Source organism: Hypanus sabinus, chromosome 9 (genome assembly GCF_030144855.1).
Source record: "Hypanus sabinus isolate sHypSab1 chromosome 9, sHypSab1.hap1, whole genome shotgun sequence".
In the NCBI taxonomy this organism is placed as follows: domain Eukaryota; kingdom Metazoa; phylum Chordata; class Chondrichthyes; order Myliobatiformes; family Dasyatidae; genus Hypanus; species Hypanus sabinus.
This window is the reverse complement of record NC_082714.1, coordinates 14,242,520-14,263,344: the sequence shown is the minus strand read 5'-3', so window position 1 is coordinate 14,263,344 and position 20,825 is coordinate 14,242,520. Positions and strand designations below refer to the sequence as shown.

The 20,825-nt window shown below is 39.9% G+C and overlaps 1 protein-coding gene across 1 annotated transcript in view; it reads left to right on the top strand.

The window, feature by feature from the left end:
* The first annotated feature begins 12,474 nt into the window (after positions 1–12,474).
* The window catches only part of cacna1ha (calcium channel, voltage-dependent, T type, alpha 1H subunit a), a 348,995-nt gene continuing 340,644 nt past the window's right edge, over positions 12,475–20,825 (top strand). The window contains exons 1-2 of the mRNA XM_059979077.1: positions 12,475–12,582; positions 13,396–13,529. Of these exons, the coding sequence (XP_059835060.1) occupies positions 12,490–12,582; positions 13,396–13,529 (227 nt within the window). The 5' untranslated portion in view covers positions 12,475–12,489. The remainder of the gene's footprint in view (positions 12,583–13,395; positions 13,530–20,825) is intronic.

Sequence of the window (20,825 nt, the reverse complement as noted above, 5' to 3'; positions counted from 1 at the left end):
GGTTTCCTAAAATTGACTCCTTGTACCTTAGGCCACGAACTTATCAATCACCCCTTCTACATGCAAAATTAAAATTAACACCACAAAGCTAACTCCAGGTGAAGAAGGCCAAGTCAGAGGTGAGTGATGATTTGAGAAAATTAAGCACAAGCATCAACGTTCATAAGGAGCCCCGTGAGTCACAATGATGCTTGGAGAGGTCTCTTCTCCACACTCCCCCCACTCCCCACATCTCGGATATACAGAACATCAGAAGCACTGCACTCACAGATCCCTCAGCATTGTCAAGGACCCCCCCCCCCCTCCCCATCCGTCACATAATCTTTGTGACCTCTTACTGTCAGGCAGAAGGTACTGCAGTGAAAGAACAAGGACTGTTAGGCTGGTTGACATCTTCTGCCCTCAGACTGTGAGACTTGTGAACATGCTGTTACCACCCAGTACATATTGTCTATGACAGCGTCAGAAATAATAATACATTTAACTATATATCATATATGTACTTTGTGTCAATTTGTACATCTACGGTATATTTTTATTTATCTATTTATATTTATTTATATTTTTATTTATCTTTTCATATTATCGTGTTAATATTTTTATGTGCTGTATGTGATATATTGTGTTTTGTACTTTGGTCCCTGAGGAACATTGTTTCATTTAGCTGAATACACACGTATAGTTGAATCGCAATAGACCTGAGCTTGAACCGACAAAATGTACAATGTTTCCCATCAGGTGATGAAAAAGCAACTTTAAGTTTCATTGGAGAAGAAATTCTTTCAAACTGTAACACTTCAGAAGAAATATACGTTCAGGAATGTGTGATTCCACTGTCCTGAAATGCCTTTGGGCAAGTTCAATAAACAGAAATGTCACTGGAATGACAAATGTGTTGACAGGAACGGGAGGTGCACCATCAAATATCAAAGGCATATGAAAGATGTCTTGGATGCTTCAGCTTCAACTCAACGTTGTTGGAGTTTTGTCACTGGTTCAGTTCATTGTTATTTCTAATGTAGAACTGACCAAATCTGTGCAATTAATACCATCATCTCCCATCTTATTCTCTCGACTCTCTTCAAATTGTTTATGATTCAATAGACAGTTTCCTTATGGTTGTCAGGTTCCTTAAGGTTGTCTTAGCCAGGGGAGGTATTGAGGATAAGCCCCTACTATCTATTAAATGCTCCTCAAATAGCCTCTGACAACCAAGACCAGCTCCTAGCATTCATAAATGGCTTAGCCTGGCAGAACCATTTCTACTGACAGGAGTAGGGACAAAGGTGGGTTACTGGCACCTTAAACCAGTCACTTTGGGCAGATGAGGCTTATCAGCCCTGGTTGGCAGCTCATCTAGGAGAAGGAAAACTCTGATCTCAAACCTCTGCTGCCTTACGGCTATACCCACACTTGGGGAAGGCTTCAGGAGTAAACCCCGAGGGAAAATCTGGAGCTGGAGTCCTTAAGGTAGTCCTACGTTGAGCTCAACATTGACTAGCCACTCCAGTGACACCACTGGTGCCAAACTGTATCGGTCTTTGCCGTTCCTTTGGATTCATCAGTTGCGTGGAGAGGGGGATTCTGCTGCATGGGCAACAGCTTCCTCTCCATATTGTACAGCCCTGGCTTGTGTACTGGCTTGTATCTCATGTTGGCAGCGAGGATGTCAAATCCATGGTCAAGCCCGAGCAACAGAGTATCAGAAGACCACTTTGATTTTGTGAAATAGCTGCATTAATGGTCTCTGTCTTTAAACCTACATTGCTGCTCAATATACTGTGTCCATGGATACCGGAGTGAGCATTTGGTTAGATGCCGGTCCATGTGCGTATTACTGAGACAATAGAAGAATAAATTTAAATTGACAGGCAAAATATAATTGTCACTATTTGTCAACTTTTTTGCAAAGCCACACTGATGTGAGTCTTCAACGCTTGTCAATTATCCAGTTCTATTTACACTTACCAATGGTATGCTTTTTAGTGTCACGTCACTGCATCCTGAGAGAAGCAATTTGAAAAAAAAAGATCTTGTGGTACATCTAGCAACGCACACAGAATGTTGGAGGATCTCAGCAGGTCAGGCAGCATCTATGGAGGGGAATAAACAGGTTAAAACCCCCAGGATCATGTCAGCCCAACATATTGACTGCTTATTCCTCCCCTGAGATGCTACCTGAGCTGCTGAGGTCTCTCAGCATGTTCTGTGTGTGTTGCTCAAGATTTTCATCATCTGAAGAATCTTTAGTCTTTAAATTACATATACATGTCTTTGCAATTGAAATTATTCCATAGTCATCTATTGTCTGATAATATTGTCACAAAACATATTCATATCTTTATGACTATGGGTATTGACAGCAAATTACACTTATGATTTTCATGGTGCTGTTAAAGGAATAGCCATTCCAAAGTACTCCATAGATGGGTGGATACAAACTACTTGTTGAGCCAGTTAAGCAGAGGCCAGTGAGTAGCCATGGCAGATATCACTCACAAGATGCTGGAGGAACTCAGCAGGCCAGGCAGCATCTATGGAGAAGAGTAAACAGTTGATGTTTCGGACCGTGGCCCTTCATCAGAACTGATGAGTTTACTCTTTTCCGTAGACGCTGCCTGGCCTGCCAAGTTACTCCAACATTTTTTGTGTTTTGCTTTGGACTTCCAGCATCTTCAGATTTTGTCGTGTTGGCAGATTTTGCTGTTCTCCTGTGTTTCTCAGATGATGTAGCTTGCTGAATGTTTTGATGTATGTGTGATCCGAGCCTAAACCAAGGCACTAGGAAGTTTCTGATATACTGTGAGTCCATAAGACTTCGTCATCATCATTATGTGCCATATCGTATGACATGGGTGATCATGGTCTTTCCATGACCATGATGGTTCTTGACAAATTCTTCTACAGAAGCGATTTGCCATTGGCTTCTTCTGTGCAGTGTCTTTATAAGATGGCTGACCCCAGCCATTATCAATACTCTTTAAAGATTGTCTGCCTGGAGCCAGTGGTCACATACAAAGATTTGCGATATGCACCAACTGCTCTTGCTCTTATGACCATCCACCACCTGCTTTCATGGCTTCACGTGACCCTGATTGTGGTGCTACACCTTGCCCAAGGGTGACCTGCAGGCTAGCAGAGGGAAGGAGCGCCTTGCACCCCCTTTGGTAGAGACACATGTCCACCCTGCCACCCACCATAAGATATAAGGGCAGAATTAGGCCACTCAATCCATCAAGTCTACCTATGCATGAGCCACAATGGTCGATTTTGTTTTCAATCCCATTCTCCCCTGCTGCTCTTAAGAAGCTGTCGCAGCTCACTAAAATTGAGCTGTTCAACTCCAACGTAAAGCCAATTCTTCTGTCCGGGGGGCAGGCTTGAAGAGCAATGAAAACTACCATTTGGAAAGTGCAGACTTTTATTAATAGCTGTTTGAGAAAAGTCCTCCAGACCCATCGGCCAGAAGCCGATATCTCGGGCAGATATCACACATCCAGCAGCAGAAGAAGAAATTAAGAAAAGAAGATGGGGATGGATAGGACACGCACTGCATGACATCAGCAGGCAAGCGCTAACGTGGAATCCCCAGGAAAAGCGGAAGAAAGGTCGGCCAAAGAACAACTGGTGATGTGACCGTAAAGCTGACACCAAGAAGATAGGCTACACCTGGGGACAGTCTGAAAGACTGGCCCAGGACAGAGAGCTCAGGAGAGCTGCAGTCAGCAGCCTCTGGGCGATCAGCTGAACTAATTCTCCCTGTAACCTGGGTCTGCGAGACTGCTGGGAAAGTCAAAGCCCAACGCCTGCAAATCATGGGTCAGCTGGAGGCCGAAGATGACCTGCGCTGAAGTTGGAGGACTGTGTGTGTTCGTGGGTGGGAGGAAGGGAGAACAGAACTTGTTTTGGTGTTGTTCTATTGCTTGTTGTGTTCTGTGTTGTTCTGCTGAGCATTGAGGGCTTGCCATGTTAGTGCTGAAACGTGTAGCAACACTTGCAGCCTGTCTCCATCACACTGTTAGGTTGGTTTGGTTGTTCACTGAAACAACGTATTTCACTGTATGTCTTGATGTACACATGATAAATAAATGAATCTAAAAGTGAATTTGTAACCCTTAATCTCTTAATGAATCAAGAACCTATCAACCTCTATTTTCAATACACCAAATAACTTGCCCTTCACAGGCCTCTGTGGCCATGAATTCCACAGATTTCCACCCTCTGGCTAAAGAAACTCCTCCTCATCTCTGTTCTAAGGAGAAGTCCTTGTATTCTGAGGCTGTACCCAAACCTTTTTTTAAGCCATGGACCAATACTGTTAAGCAAGGGGTCCTTGAACCCCAGGTTGGGAACCCCTGCTCCAGGCAGAGAGGGGAAAAGATTCAAGACCTCCACGAAGAAAAATGTAACATCCCCTCTGACGATAGGATTTTCTGGCCCATGATTGCTTAAAGTGGAGAAGAAGACTTCAGGATGTTCACAGATTCATACAGAAAAACAGCGCAGACACATTCCGTTCAGCCCATCAAGTCTGTGTTGATCGTTAGCTGCCCATTTTAACATTAATTCCATGCAAACTCATTTTACTCTCTCCGTGTTTCCATGAACCCTCCATTAAGATCCCAAGTCCACTTATCTGCGCGTAGGGATAATTTAAAGAGGATAAATAAATAGTGGGATGATGGGAAGAAACCAGAGCATCTAGCAAAAACCTATACAATTATAGGAAGAATGATGTGAATATCATTTACATATTTACAATTTTCACAATAATATTGGATACCTTTGGGACCTTTGCCATTACAGATAAGCTGAAGTTATTGCTGAAGTTCCTCTCCAGATTGGAAAGCTAAACTTGCAAGTATGGAGTCTACTTTGGAAGAAAAGTATTCGTTACAATTTTAAATATATGTACTTTTTTTCCTCTGCTCTATTTCCCTTGGTTTCTTGTACCAATCTTTATTTCATTTTCTGTATAATGATTTAAAGTAAATCTATTTCCAGATTTTTGCTTCTAGTTTAACTGATGGGTAAGGGTTGTCTCGCTGTTCGTCTTCTTCAGATGTCATATTGGATCAGATGCCTGACTGTTGATGAGCCTGGAGAAATTCTCTGGATAGTTGTATGAAAGGTGAATGGTGAAGCTCACAGCAAAGTCTATTACATTACACCTGCTTCTCATTCCACTTGAACAGCCAATTCAGCCAGAAGTTTTATCAGTTTTGTTAAAAAAAACTTCCCTTTCCCTTGTTTTTGCTTAAACTCCTTTGTGCTAGCTTCTTTTGCCCTAAATGAACGTGAAGCAGCTAAAGTGATGTACACTCAGTGGCCACCTTATTAGGTACACCTGTATCTGTACCTGCTCGTTAATGCAAATGTCTAATCAGCCAATCATGTAGCTGCAACTCAATAGATAAGAGCTTGGTCAAGCGGCTCAGTTGTTGTTCAAGTCAAACATCAGAATGGAGAAGAAATGTGATCTAAGTGACTTTGACTGTGGAATGATTGTTGGTGCCAGACAGGGTGGTTTGAGTATCTCAGAAACCGCTGAACAGAGAATGATGCAAAAAAAAAACCCTAAGAAAGAACATCTACTGAGCAGCAGTTCTGTGAGTGAAAAGACCTTGTTATTGAAAGAGGTCAGCGGAGAATGGCCAGACTGGTTCAACCTGACAGGAAGGCAACAGTAACTCAAATAATCACATGTTACAACAGTGCTGTGTAGAAGAACATCTTTAAGTGGATAATGCATTGAATCTTGAAGTGGGTGGGCTACAGCAGCAGAAGACCATGAACATCCTGTACCTAATAAAGTGGCTACTGAGTGTGAATAGTGATCCCTTCCTTGGTTTTGATAAATATTGAGACAAAGATCACAAAAATGATTTTAAATATTTTAGAAATCAAACAGATGTTTCAAATAATACCTTGTTTTGCTTAACTTTAGCACAGTTAAAGGTGGTATTGCAGTTTAGCTTGATTTTATTACTCAGTTTAGTATTTTCTCATTTAAAACATTTAAACATCGCACTGATCAAAATGCCATAAGTAGTATTAATATTTTAATTGATCTTACCAGCAACTTTATGTTAATGTAGATGCTCATAAAGACATCACATGATTTAATACATATTGTGAAAATTGGTTCTATGCAGGCAATAATGTTCATGCAGTTAGGAACCAGTCAAACTGTTATAGAACTGTACAGCACAGGAAAAAGCCCTTCAGCCTGCAATATTGTACTAAGCTAAATAAATTATTAACCAAATGTCCAACTCAAGTAATCCTCTCCTGCCTATCATATCCTTTCCTTTGCCTATTAAAGAGCCCTTTGAACATCTCTATCGTATTTGCCTCCACTGCCATCTCAAGCCACATGTTTCAGTCACCCACCACTCTCTCATCCACAGAAACTTGCCCCACACATGGCTTTTGAACTTGCCTGCTCTCACATGGCCTCGATTGTTAGATATTTCAAGCCTGGGGAAATGGGGATACTGGTTGTCTACTTTATCTATACCTCTCATCAACTTATAAACCTCTGTCAGGTTTCTCCTCAGCCTCCTCAATTACAGAAAAAACGAGTTTTTCCAACTTCTCCTTATCGTACATGTCCTCTAATAAAGACAGCATCCTGCTGGAGTCAGCACGGAAACAGACTTCTGGAAACAACCAATGTAAAAAATATGAACTGTGCAAATACCAAAAAAATATTATAATAAACAATAATAATGATTAACTTCTATGTGAAAAAAACTCTTCAGTTTCTCTTGCATTTTTCTGAAACTTTTCATATCCAGAACTTTGGCAGTGGGTGGTGATGGTTTCATTTACCATATTGTGATCCCAAATTAATTTTAACCTGAAGTAAATTGTGTAAGTCATTGGTGAAATTGCACTAATTGAGAAACTGTATGGCCACCTCTGGTTGAAATCTCATTCCAAGCCATCAAAATCAAAGTAAAATGAACTCATTTCTTTCAGTTGTTGGTCTTTATGTTGGTCCTTCAGTCAGCTACAGTATATTTGCTGTAAAGACTGCTGTTTTAACATGCAATGATTAATTGGAAACCTGGATGAGAATCAAAAGATTAGTTTTGTTAATTTAAGCCATTTTGATTCATGCCTGGTAATATGATATGAACATTCTGTATGTGCCAGCTTTACAACTTGTTCAGGGGGATGATTTGTATTTCTGTAATGGAAAGGCTTGTATTTTTAACAGTGCTTTTAACATACTTCCCACAACCTCCTAAAGCTTTTTATAGCTGGAAAGTATGCTAGAAGTGTAGTCACTTCTGTATGATAGGAAATTTAGCAGATAGTATATGCACAGCAAGTTCCCATAAAGAACATAACAAAATTGACTAAATAATCTATGATCGAAATGTTAATTGAGGGATTGCTACAGTACTGTGCAAAAGTTTTAGGCACATATGTATAGCTAGGGTGCCAAAAACTTTTACACAGCACTGTATTTGTTAACGTGGAGCAGAGAGCGAGTCTGCAAATCTGGCAGGAGCAAAGGATGTTGGGAATAGCGCACATCGAGTGCTGTGGGACAGGTGGCAGAGAAGGAATGCCGGGGCAGGTGCAGACACACTCAACCCTGAGAAACTATGCAAGAGCACTTGATACCAAACAATTGGTTTTATTGATCATGACAGAACATCTCTCTTATGCTTCACGCTCCCTTCCCTCTCAACCATGATTCCCTTCTCCCTGTCCCTTTCGCACTCTCAGTCCGCAATAGAGACCCATATCAGAATCAGATTTATCAGCACTCACGTATGTCATGAAATTTGTGTTTTTTTTGCAGCAAGGCAGTGCAATACATAAAATTGCTATGGTTCTAGCTTTATATATCTACGTCTCCCTTTCAAATGGGAATGTTTGCATCCTCTGTTTGCAGAAGAATCCACAACTAATTCCAAAGGATGAAATGTCCAAAGTGTTGGCCTGTATTTGTTAAGGTCAAGTCACTCAGACTCGGTCTCATAACCTCCTGACCTAGAGCTGATGGTGAGCCCACTCGGGATAACTCACCTCTTCTAGGTAACTTGACTGAACTGATCAGGTGGAGAGGGGTTTGCATCTCAGAGATGGAGAGTGTCTCAGATGGGTTAGTGGGAAGGGGATGTGAGTGATCCAGAGTTGGGGTTAAAGTATGAAGGGGCAGAGGGGTATGGGGGAACCCAGAGATGTTCAGTCCTTCACTTCGTAATTCTTCTCTTCAATGGAAGGTAAATTTAGTCTGGGTTTAAAACCTGGCATTCCTCTGATTACTATTGCTTAGTTAACGTAAAGTTACTATATCGGCTTTAACCATTAGAAAATGCAAGTGCATCACAAACCATGTAAGGGACACTTGAGTCACCATTCTGCACGTGGAATTCAGTGAAAAGCAGAAACCTGAATCTTGGCATCTGACATAACAACAGCGAAAGTTGCAAATAATTAGCGGGTCAGTCAGCATCTGTGGAGATAAAGAGAGAAAACAAAGTCAGTTGAGATGAATGGCCCTTCTTCAGAATTGTTCTCTATCCCCTCACATGTACTTACTGAACTGCTGAGTGCTTCCAGCATCTGCTCTTTTGCATTTAGACTTTAATCATTTTGCCTGGGGGAGAGAGTCTATGAGTTTGGTCTGTGCAGATTTACTAATTTTCCGGGATGCTTCATAGCTGTTAAATCAGCAATACTGATGAAATATTTTAAGATGCCTTTTCACACTTATTAACTCAGTCATCTTTCTTAAGATCTTTTTAAAATTGAAAGGATATTTTAAATTAGGTCATGTATTTTGTGCATAAGAAAATTTTCTGTCATGTGAGCATAATAATAACAAGTTTATTTTCACCTTCTATAGAAATTAGTAAATGTATTAAAACAATAGTTAAAATGCAAGGTTTTATGTAAATGTTAGTTCAGTTTTTCAAAATACACTCAGAAACCTGCTGATACAGTACCTTTGGTTTGCTGACAATTGGGAAAAATAATTACTAATTTTCTACAGCTGGTGACTAAGATTTGGCAATTAGTCAGACTCAATTAGGCTAAAAAGTTACCTTTGCATATCAAAAACATCTATAAATATAGTGGTTAAGGCATTCTTTAGTTAAGTCATTCAAATTAGCAATTGGCAGCAGCTATATACAAAAGGTGACAGAAACGTGATGATACAGAAGTAAATAAAATGGCAAATAATATAGATAAAAGTAGACGATAAGTGCTTCTATTTTCTAATCCATTTCAGCAAAGCAAGTGATGCTAATAATAATAATAACTTATTTATAGAGTTCTTTTTCATACAAATGATGTAATTCAACATGCTTTACAGAATTTATGGTTCGATAGTTCAATTTAATATCAGAGAATGTATACAGTATACAACCTGAAATTCTTACTCTTTGCAGACATCCACAAAACAGAAAGTCCCCAAAGAATGAATGACAGAATCCCATGTTCCCCTCCCCCTCCAAAACACAAGTAGCAGCAAAGCACCAACCCTCCCCTTCTCCTCTCTTCCCACTTGTTCCAGCAGGAAGCATTAGCGTCCACCACACACCAAGCAATCAATAGCAAACCCCAAAGATAGACTGTGATCTGCAGTCCGACGAAAACCATTGTTCATCCAACAGTTCGACATGCCACAGGTTCTCTCTCTCTCTCCCTAACAAGGGAGAAAGAGCTGTCTCCCCTTCCACAGCACGAGGGGAGACAAATAGATCGCAGTTTCAATGTTGCATCTGCAGAGATGCTTATATGAGCTCACCCAACTTGAGGACTTTCTTTTTTTTCAATCTTTTTATTGAATTTTTCAAAAACGAATACATAACGGTCATAATAGTATAAAGAGAGTGGGATTACATTGTTGACAATTAACACATGTGAGTAGAAACTATAAGTAACACCAATATAATTGACCTCCCAAACTCTTAATGTAGACATACAAAGAAATAAAAAATGGAACAAAAAACCCAAATCGCAAAATCAAAAGCAAAGTAAACTAAACTAAACAAAGTTGGGCTATTCTATTATATCGAATAAAATCGTTAATGTCATCAACTCCACTCCTCTACTCAAATTAATAAATAATATAAAGGAATCGGAAAAGGTCAGATTGCATTCTATGAAAGATTGGACAAATGGCCTCCAAGTTTCTTCCAATTTAACCGAGGGATCAAAAGTACCACTTCTAATTTTTTCCAAGTTTAAACAGGATGTGGTTTGGGAAAACCATTGAGATGTCATTGGGGGATTCATCTCTTCCCAACTTGAGAACTTGCGGACACTCCACCCCCACTCCCCACTGAGAGAGAGAGAGATAGAAGGAGAGGGAGATGGAGAAAGAGCGATCACTCGAGTGTAAAGGCCTCTGACAGCCACACCTATTATCTAGATGCTCTGCCCTCCTGCGACGTTGGTAAAAATGAGTAAACTTAGGAATAATGTTGGAAATTTCTAAACCTTGCCATGAATAATCAGTTTGAGATGTGTAGATATGGGAATGGCAAGAAGAGAATAAAGATAACCTGAGATTACTGAAAACATTTGAATCAGCAAATTTGTGGAAGACACCAAGACTGGGGGTGTAGTGGACAGCAAGGGAGACTGTCATGGCTTGCACAGGATCTGAACCAGCTAGTAAAAAGGCAGATGGAACTTAATTCAGACAAGCGAGATGTTTTGCACTTCGGCAGGACCAACCAGGTAGGTCTTAAACAGTGAATGCTAGGGCACTAAGGAGTGTGGTCAAACAAAGTGATCTGGGAATACAGGTCCATAATTTTTTGAAAGTGGCGTCACAGGTTGATAGGGTCGTAAAAAAGGATTATGGCACATTGGCCTTCATAAGTTCAAGTATTCAGTACAGGGGTTGAAGTTGTATAAGACGTTGATGAGGCCTAATTTGGAGTATTGTGTGCAGTTTTGGTCACCTACCCACAGGAAAGATGTAAACAAGGTTGAAAGAATACAGAGAAGATCTTCAAGGATGTTGCTGTGTCTGGAGGACCTGAGTTATAAGGCAAGATTGAATAGGCTAGGACTTTATTCCTTTATTGTAGAAGATGGAGAGGAGATTTGATAGAGGTATACAAAATTATGAGGGGTATAGATAGGGTAAGTGCAAGCAGGCTTTTTCCACTGAAGTTGGGTGGAACTACCACTGGAGGTCATGGGTTAAGGGGGAAAGGTGAAAAGTACAAGGGGAACAAGAGGGGAAACTTCTTCACTCAGAGGGTTATGGAAGTGTGGAATGAACTGCCAGCACAAGTGGTGCCTGAGAGCTTGATTTCAATGTTTGAGAAGTTTGTATAGGCACATGGATGATGGGGGTATGGATAGCTCTGGTTCTGGTGCAGGTTGATGGGAGTAGACAGTTTAAATGGCTCAGCATGAACTAGATGGGCCAAAGAGCCTGTTTTTGTGCTGTACTTTTCTATAACTCTGTGGTGTTGTGCTTGAAACGTTCTTTAACTTGAAGGAGCCAAGGAAAGCTCATCTTCTGATCAGTTAATTAATCTGCTCTCTTTACCTCTCCAAAGAGCTCTTGGTGAAATTTGAGACAGCAAGAATGAAAGATAAAATGAAAACGAGAGGTTAAGGTTTGCATTTCTATCTGCAGGCTTTACTGGAATGCATTGGATATACTGTAGTGGGATTCATTAAATTTGAGATCCTTTTTAAAAAGTCATTAATTTTTTTGTGATTAATTCAGACAATTATAAGTAACCCACTGGAATCATCAGAGGAAAGACTTAACATTGTTAACATTGTCAGTGTTCCTTTCAGTGATTCTGTCATTATTCTGTCAGTGTTCCTTTCGCGTATTTCCTCTGGTTTAATTCCGTTCTCCCAGTTTGTAGTTGTTTGGGGTTATATTTTTATTTTCTTTTAATTTGAGAAACAGGCCCTTCTGGCCCAATGAGCCACAACCCACATATTTACACCAGTGTAATCACAGGACAAACTACAATGTTTGTACAATGACCTATTAATTTACTAACTGGTATGTCTTTGGAACGTGGGAGGATACTGGAGTACCCAATTCCTATTGTGGGGAAGTCTAGGACCAGAGGGCACAGCCTTAGTAGAAGGACATCTCTTTAGAGCAGAGGTGAAGAGGAATTTATTTAGCCAGAGAGTGGTGAGTCTGTGGGATTCATTGCCACTTGCAATTGTTGAGGCCAAGTCAATGAGCATATTTAAAGCAGATTTTGATAGGTTCTTGATTAGTAAGGGCATCAAAGGTTACAGGGAGACGGCAAGAGAATGGGGTTGAGAGGGATAATATACCAGCCATGATGAAATGGCAGAGCAGACTTGATGGGCCAAATAGCCTAATTCTGCTCCTATGTCTTAAGGTCTTAAGGTCATCTTATCTGGTCCTCAGAATAATTGGGTTTGGATTTGTCAGTCTACTTTCCACTTATGGTTTGCTCATTGTCCTTAATTCAGTGATTTACATGGTTCGAGCATGTCAGCATGTTGGTTATCCTGTTGAATTGTGTCACATTGGGAATGTTTCAGCCTTGTGAAGATGTGAAATGTCAGTCTGAAAGGTGTACTATACTTCAGGTAAGAGGTCCCACCTTTGCTTTTTCAAAATAAAGATGCAAGATTTGAGATTGTTTAATATCATTTCCACTACACAAATGTAAAGAAGGGAAAAAAGTAATTATATCTCTGGATCCAACACAGCACTAAAAAACACATTATGATAAAGAACACATTCATAAAAGAGCACAATAGATCTGAATGCTTCAGGTAAAAGTTCCCACATTAGTTTTTATAAAAATAAAGTTTCAAGATTGTTCAATATCATTTTCACTACACAAATGTAAAGGAGAACAAGATCATTGTTATTCCAGATCTGAAGTGGCACAAAAAAAAACAATAAGATAAGGAACTCAATAGTAAAAAAACACAATAAATTGAACACATAAGACAGCTTTTGTATAAAGATGCAAGTATGCAAGTCAAGTGATGCTAGGCTCAGGAGTGCCTGTACATAAGGTGACTCCGACAGGAAATGGTAAAGTAGTGATGGTGGAGGGCGTGGAGGGGTGGGTTTAGTGGGTGGAGGTGTTGACCAGCCTTACTGCTTGGGGAAAGTAACTGTTTTTAACACATGCCTTAGCTGTTCAGAGGTTGGTTACTAAGTGCTGTTTACATAATTCTTAAATGCAAAAGACAAGATAAGTGTTTTGATTTGATGAAACTAAATTTATAAAAGTAGACATGATCATGATTTTACAATTTTGCAAAACCTTTGTAGAATAATTTAACATGTAATATATGAGGAGAATTTTTTAATATGAATATTACAAGATAAGAATAATATGATCTTGTATGAATTTAAATGTGTTAAAACTCTTTTTAAACCATCAGGCCTTTGATGACTTTATTTTTGCATTCTTTGCTGTGGAAATGGTCACGAAGATGGTGGCCCTTGGGATATTTGGTCAGAAGTGTTACCTGGGAGATACATGGAATCGTCTGGATTTCTTCATTGTAATGGCAGGGTTAGTAATTCATTTTCTCATTCAATAGAAATCTGTGCACGGCATGTTCATTGAATCTCACGGGGTTGAAGGCCATGGCTACATCTGCAGGTGGAGCACTTTTACTTAGAGATATGCAACGTAACAGGTCCTTCTGGCCCAATGAACCTATGCTGCCCAGTAGCACCCATACGACTGATTAATGTACTGGCCCGTGCATCTTTGGAATGTGGGAGGAAACTGGAGCACCCGGGGGAAACCAACAGAACGTATAAAATCCTTGCAGACAGCAGCAGGAATTGAACCTGGGTTGCTGGTGCTGCAAAAGTGTTACACTACCGTGTTGTCCTAAAGATTAATGGACGTTTAATAACAGCTTGATGGATTTTAAACAAGTTAGATCAAAAGTTCAAAGTGTATTTATTTATTTTCAGAGTATGAGTATGACCTTGAGATTCATCTCTTATCCAGCAGTCAGAAAGCAAAGAAACCCCAAAAGAACCCATAAGAAAAAAGAAGACCCAATGTACAGAGAGAGAGAAAAAAAGAAGTCATGTAAACAATAACTATTAGCAAATAGTGTTCTGAACTGAAATCTACAAGGAGAGTCTGAGACCCATTGTTCAATGCAGAGTGGAGTAAATGCCGCAGAGCAGCAAACTGAACTGGCCTGTCCCTTGCCTCAGGCCCTGACACCCAGATCTTTTCAATCTGGCCCGGCGCCTAAGTCAGCATCCAAACATCGGGTTGAAGTACTTTCAACTCTTATTTGGCATTTGGTCTGTTGTAAACACATAAGTGATAAATGTCCTCACTTTGTTCTTGCCCAAATTCTCCTCACTGGAACCAGGAATGTTTGCTAGTGTGGATCTTTTGAACTGTAACGTACAGAGGAAGGAGCAGGAGGTGTGGGAGATGTTGTCCCGCAGGTCAGGGTGCCCAAAGGGCTTCTTCGTGATGGGCATCTGTAAAGGGAGGTTGCTTACCCCAAATAAGAGGCATACTGGCACAGAAGGAGCTCTTGCTGTAGATTTCCATATCCAAGAATGCTGCTACCTGTCACACCAGTGACCACTGGAAAGTCACCAAAGTCAAACATTGAATTTGTTGCCCTGTACAGAAGTACCTGACTGTACAGCTGCAATTAAATGTTAGCAACAATATCAGACATACAACATACACAAGAAAATGCATAAATTAAGATAAATTATTCAAGAAATAACACAATTAGAACAAAAACTACATCTGTTGTAGTACAATGTGCTCTTGGTGCTGCTGTACTGAGGTAATTATGAGGCTTGTGTGCTTGGTTCAAGAGACAAATGGTTGAAGTGACATAACTGTCTTGAACCTGGGACTTCAAGTTTCTCTACCTCGTTCCCAATGGCAGCAGCAAGAAGACGACTTGGCCAGACGGTGGGGATCCTCGATGACAGATATTGCCTTCATAAGGCAGAACCTCCTGTAGATACTGCCAATGATTTTTTCAGCAGCAGGATAGCTAGCTGTGTTAAAGTTCAAAATTCGAAGTAAATTTATCATCAAAGTGAGCAAATGTCGCACTGAGATTTGTTTTCTTGCAGTCATTCACAGCAGGACAAAGAAATAGAATAGAATCACTGAAAAGCTATACTCAAAGGTGGACAAACAATCAATCTGCAAAAGAAGACAAGTTGTGCAAATACAAAAGAAAATGGAACAATAATAATAGTAAATAAATAAGTAAATATATGATACTGAGAACATAAGTTGGACATGGCGTCAAAGGTTACAGGGAGAAGGCCGGGAACTGGGGTTGAGGAGGAGATGAGAAAAAAGGATCAGCCATGATGGAATGGTGGAGCAGACTCGATGGGCCAGATGGCCTAATTCTGCTCTATGTCTTATGGTCTTGTAGTCCTTGCGTCCATATTATGGAGTTAACTCAGTGTTAAGAGCTATTTGTCTAAATGTAACTAATTGTCTAAACAGAAAATGAACTGAGTTTAAACTAGCTGGAACTACCTCGTCCTCGGTAGGGAGGGGTGACGCACCACTTACACAGTTGGTATTGGCAGCTAAGCTCGCCATGGAGGATAAACAGAATGAACTAGTTTTTGAAGGGTCGGTGGACATAGTGAAGGTATTCTTAGATACCTATATTAGACAGGGCTCCTTTTGACTTTAGGGCTTGGTGGACCGTGAACACAATACAATCACATTTGGACCCCCTCTTTTTTCAAAGGGCTGCACCCATAATTCCATTTCTGTGACATAATGTCCTTCACCCAGAAGACAGTTACCTAACTGGTTCTCAAGTGCTTACAGGCAAATAACAGACTGCCTGAACTGATTTCCACAATGTCTCCCCATATTCTCTCCATAATCTCTACCGCACAGCCTCTGTGTAGGATTGTGGATTCCCTTGCACCATCCTTAACTCTTCCTTTTATAAGAGGGATTTTTGACAGAAATCTATTATTTTCTGCTGGGCTAGAGGGGACATTGGTACCGTAAAATTCTGAGCAGGAGAAGGATATATGCACACTGCCTTTTCTTTGGGGTGCATCCCACATACTCTGACTGTCACTGGAATGCATTTGATTCTATTGTGTTCGACTGTGAATGCCCACAAGAAAATGAAACTCAGGGTAGCATTTTCTAATTCTAGTGTATTCCTAATTCTGCTCCTATATCTCCTAACTCTGTTCCTATGTCTTATGGTCTTGTTCAAAGATTACAGGGAGAAGGCAGGAGAATAGAGTTGAGAAGGAGAATAAATCATCCATGATGGAATGGAGGAGTAGACTCGATGGGCTGAATGGCCTAATTCTGCTCCCATAACTTGTGATCTTTTATAGTTACATATATATATATTTTTTTTTTTGATAATAAATTTACTTCAACCCTTTGAACATTGACAGTGACTTTCACAGGATAATGTGGTCTACTCAGTAGTTACCTACATTAGAAACCATTTGTCACAATTGTCTGGATAATTAATCAACTAGTTGCTCTTTGTAAATCTAATACAAACTAATGTTCATAAAAGTAGACAACCGAATAACATATGTATAGTGGATTACAGACCTAAACCTTCTTTTGCAATTAAATTACAGTATAATGAGACATGTTATTAAAAAATCACTTGTAAACAAGTTCCTTTAACCAATTTCAAATCCAGCCCTGTGTATTATTGTTGATTGTACTACTTTTATCTATTTAAGTGGAAACAGGATCAAACGTTGAAAGTCCGTGTTCAATGTAACTTAAAGAAAAAGAAAGTAGCGGGTTTGCCAAAATGGGATCCTTAGTTTCTATTGATGCATATTTACCAATATTTTCCAGACATCATCAATAAAATTCAAATGTTATATAAGGAGTCACTGCTGCTGCAGATGTCCCACGTCCTTTAGCATAACAGGGCCTCCTGTCCCACATATAGAAGGTAGTTTAGTTTCTCCCCGCAGAGATCCTTTCTTAGGAGGTTGCAATTCTAATTCACTAAACCCCCTTGAACCTTGTGGGGCATCAGATCTATGACCAGCATTGCTTTATGACTACTTGCTCCATCATTAATATCCTTCACAATGATTAGGCTCTTCCCACTATGAATGGTTTCTTTTGACAACTTCCCTTTGGATCACTTATTTGCTGGAGCCAACTAAAATGGGTTAGGAGAACTCTTCATCGTCAACTGTCAATGATTGTCTTAAGATTGGTTGAATGGCAGGAGGCAAAGATTGGGAATAAAGGGAGCCTTTTCTGATTGGCTTCCGGTGACTAGTGTCCTGCCTGGGATCACTCCTTTTCCGATTGTATGTCAGTGATTTAGATGATGGAATTGATGGCTTTGTGGCCATGTTTGTAGATGAACAAAGATGAGTGGTGGGGCAAGATGTGTTGAGGAAGCTGGGAGTCTGCAGGAGGACTTAGAAAAATTAGAATAGAAAAAGTGGCAGATGGAATAGAGTGTGGGAAGAGTATAGTCAAGCACTTTGGTAGAAGGAATGAAGGTGTAGACTATTTTCTAAAGGGGAAAAAATTCAGAGATCAAAGGTGCAAAGGGGCTTTGGAGTTCTAGTATAGGATTCCCTAAAGGTTAATTTACAGTTTGAGTCAGTAGTAAGGAGGGCAAATGCAATGTTTCTGAGGTCTAGAATATGAAAGCAAGGATGGTGAAGCTTGATGAGGCACTGGTCAGATCACATTGGAAGTATTATGAGTATCTTTAGGTATTGCATCTAAGAAAAGATGTACCAGAATTGGAGAGAGTCCAAAGGAGGTTCACAGGAATGAGCCTGTGAATGAAAGGTTTATTGTATGAGGAGCTTTTGATGGCTTTTGGCTTGTACTCACTGTAGTTTAGAGAAATGGATGTGGGGTGATCTCATTGAAACCTATTGAATACTGAAACATCTAGCTAGAGTGGATGTGGAAAGGATGTTTCCAATAGTGTGAATGTGTAGGACCAGGAATTACAAACTCAGAATGCAAGGATGTTTCTTTAGAGTCGAGATGAGGAATAATTCCTTTAGTCAGAGGGCAGTGAATCTGTGAAACTCATTGCCACATATGGCTGAGGAGTTCAAGTTATTGGGTAAATTTAAAGCAGAGGCTTCATATTATGTTCTTCACCCTTTTTAACTAATGAATTTTATTTCTCATGGAAGTTTCAAGAAGGCACCAGATGATAAATTACACGTTGACAATAATAGCAGAAAAACGATTAACATTTTTGTTTGATGTTCCTCTGGTATTTTAGTGGGAGGACATTAACCCATTTACTTTGAGTTATTGATTTTTTAAAATTTCCTTCTCAAGTGTATGTTCTTAGAATAACTTTATTTTGGTGCAAGAGGCAATATAACTAAAATGCAAAGGTATAATAAAAGGTAAGCAATTCTCTTCACTTTTTATGGTACTTAAGGTATATTCTTCCTGCAAACTGTGTTTTGTATTGTATGTTTGTTTCTCTACAAATATATATATTGAATTGTTTAATTTGTCGCCGTTTTTTCACTGATCTTCTTCCTATCGTGACTCAGGATTGATATTTAGTATAGTTTAGTATAGTATAGGTGATATTAGTGATTTTACTTTGAATATCAATGACATGTATTCATTGGTTTGGTGATGAGAATGGTAAATCTGTGGAATTCATTGCCACAGGTGGTGGTGGAAGCCAAGCCATGGGTATATTTAATGCAGAGATTGTATGTTCTTGATTAATAAGAGTTCAAATCTTATGGAGAAAAGGCAGGAGAATAGGATTGAGGGGAATAATAAATCAGCCATTATAGAATGGCAGAGCAGATTTATTGGACCTAATTGGACCGAATCTGCCCGTGTTATATGGTCTAATAAGAGTTTGGGCTATCAAGTAATTACATCTATCGGTCTTGGTTTGCAAATTAACAATATGGATTTTAACAATATGAAAATTAGCAATATTGAATGGAAGGACAGTATGAGTCTCTTAGCAATATGAACTGTCAAATTCCTCAGGCCATTAAGAGTCATTAACAGAGTTCATAATAAATTTAGGATCTCATAAAATGGTCAGAAGACACATATGGAACCATACCATATTTTATGTCAGGACAGCAGTACCAGGCATGGATGCTGGGAGACATAGTTTGTGGTCTCTCAGCACCAGAGAACTGGGCTCAGTCCTGACTTTGGGTATGGAATTTGCTCTTTCTTTCCATGGGCTTGTCTCTCATTGCAACCACAGGTTAGTAAGTTAATGGACCAATGGAAATTACCCCTTAGTTATATACCCCTAGGTGTACAAGGTGATAAGAGGCATAGATCAAGTGGCCAGCCAGAGACTTACCAGCATGGAAATAGGTAGTACTAGGGGGCATAATTTTAAGGTGATTGAAGGAAAGTATAGGGGGGAAGTCAGAGGTAAGTTCTTATCACAGAGAGTTGTGTGTGTGGATCATCCTGCCAGGGGTGGTGGTAGAAGCAGATACATTAGGGACATTTAAGAAACTCTTAGACAGGCACATGGATAATAGAAAGATGGAGGGCTATGTAGTAGGGATGAGTTAGATAGATCTTAGAGTAGGTTAAAAGGTCAACACAAGATTGAAGTAAAACAGCCTGAACAATGTTCTATGCTCTACATTCTATGTTCTTAGTTCAGAGGAATGGTAAAAGAATCGAAGTAGTATTGCTGGGCATGTGTGAGAGATTACAAGACATAGGGGTTTCAGAAGGTAAGGAGAAGGGAAATTAGGTCTAATGGGATTGCTCCCTGACAAGCCAGTACAAATCCAATGGGTCAAGTAGCCTCTTTTCTGCCATTATGGGTAAGATGCTTCAGGCCTCAATGATTGCAATGAAATATTTTGTCAGCAGTGCGTGTTATGTTGCAGTGCATACTTGGTAGAAGACCATAAGACAAAGGATTAGAATTAGGCCATTTGGCTCATTGAGTCTGCTCCACCATTCCATCATGGCTGATTTATTATCCTTCTCAAACCCATTCCCCTGTCTTTTCCCTGGAACCTTTGGCATTCTTACTAACAAAGAGCCTCTCAGCCTCCGCGTTAAATATACCCAGTGACTTGGTATTCACAGCCATCATTGGCAATGAATTCCACAGATTCAACATCCTCTGGCTAAAGAAATTCCTCCTGATCTCTGTTGTCAATGGATGTTCTTTTATTCTGATGCTGTGCCCTCTGGTCGTGGACTCCCCCACTATAGGAAACATCCTTTCCATGCCCACTGTATCTAGGCCTTTCAATATTTGATAAATTTCAATGAGGTTCCGCCCTCATTCTTCTAAAGTCCAGTGAGTACAGACCCAGAGATATCCAATGCTCCTCATATGTTAACCCTTTCATTCCCAGGATCATTCTTGTGAACTTCCTATGGACCCTCTCCAATACCAGCGCTTCAGAAGCCCTAAACTGCTCACAATACTGCAAGTGAGGTGTGATCAAGTGCTACCCTGCCAGTGTCCGTGATAAGTGATTCGTTTACTCTCTTGTTTGAAGCGTCCTAGACTAAAACATCCCAGTCATCTTTGAACTGTTTGTGTTACACATTCATGGCCCAGTGGATTTCTGGTGAACAAACAAAAAATTATTTTGACATTAAGAGAAAATTATTTTGCTCTCTTTATTAGGTTAGTACAGTTGATGCTTTTATATAAGTATCTGAAATATTACCGGGCCATGATTGGAGCAGATATTATTATACAATTAAGGCAACAAATATTTGCCATAAATGTGCTTTGACTGATGTTTGTGATTTTGGTAGATTAGGGCTATTTTGTGGACTCAGTGCCTGAACTATATACATAATATATTCTCTGGCACG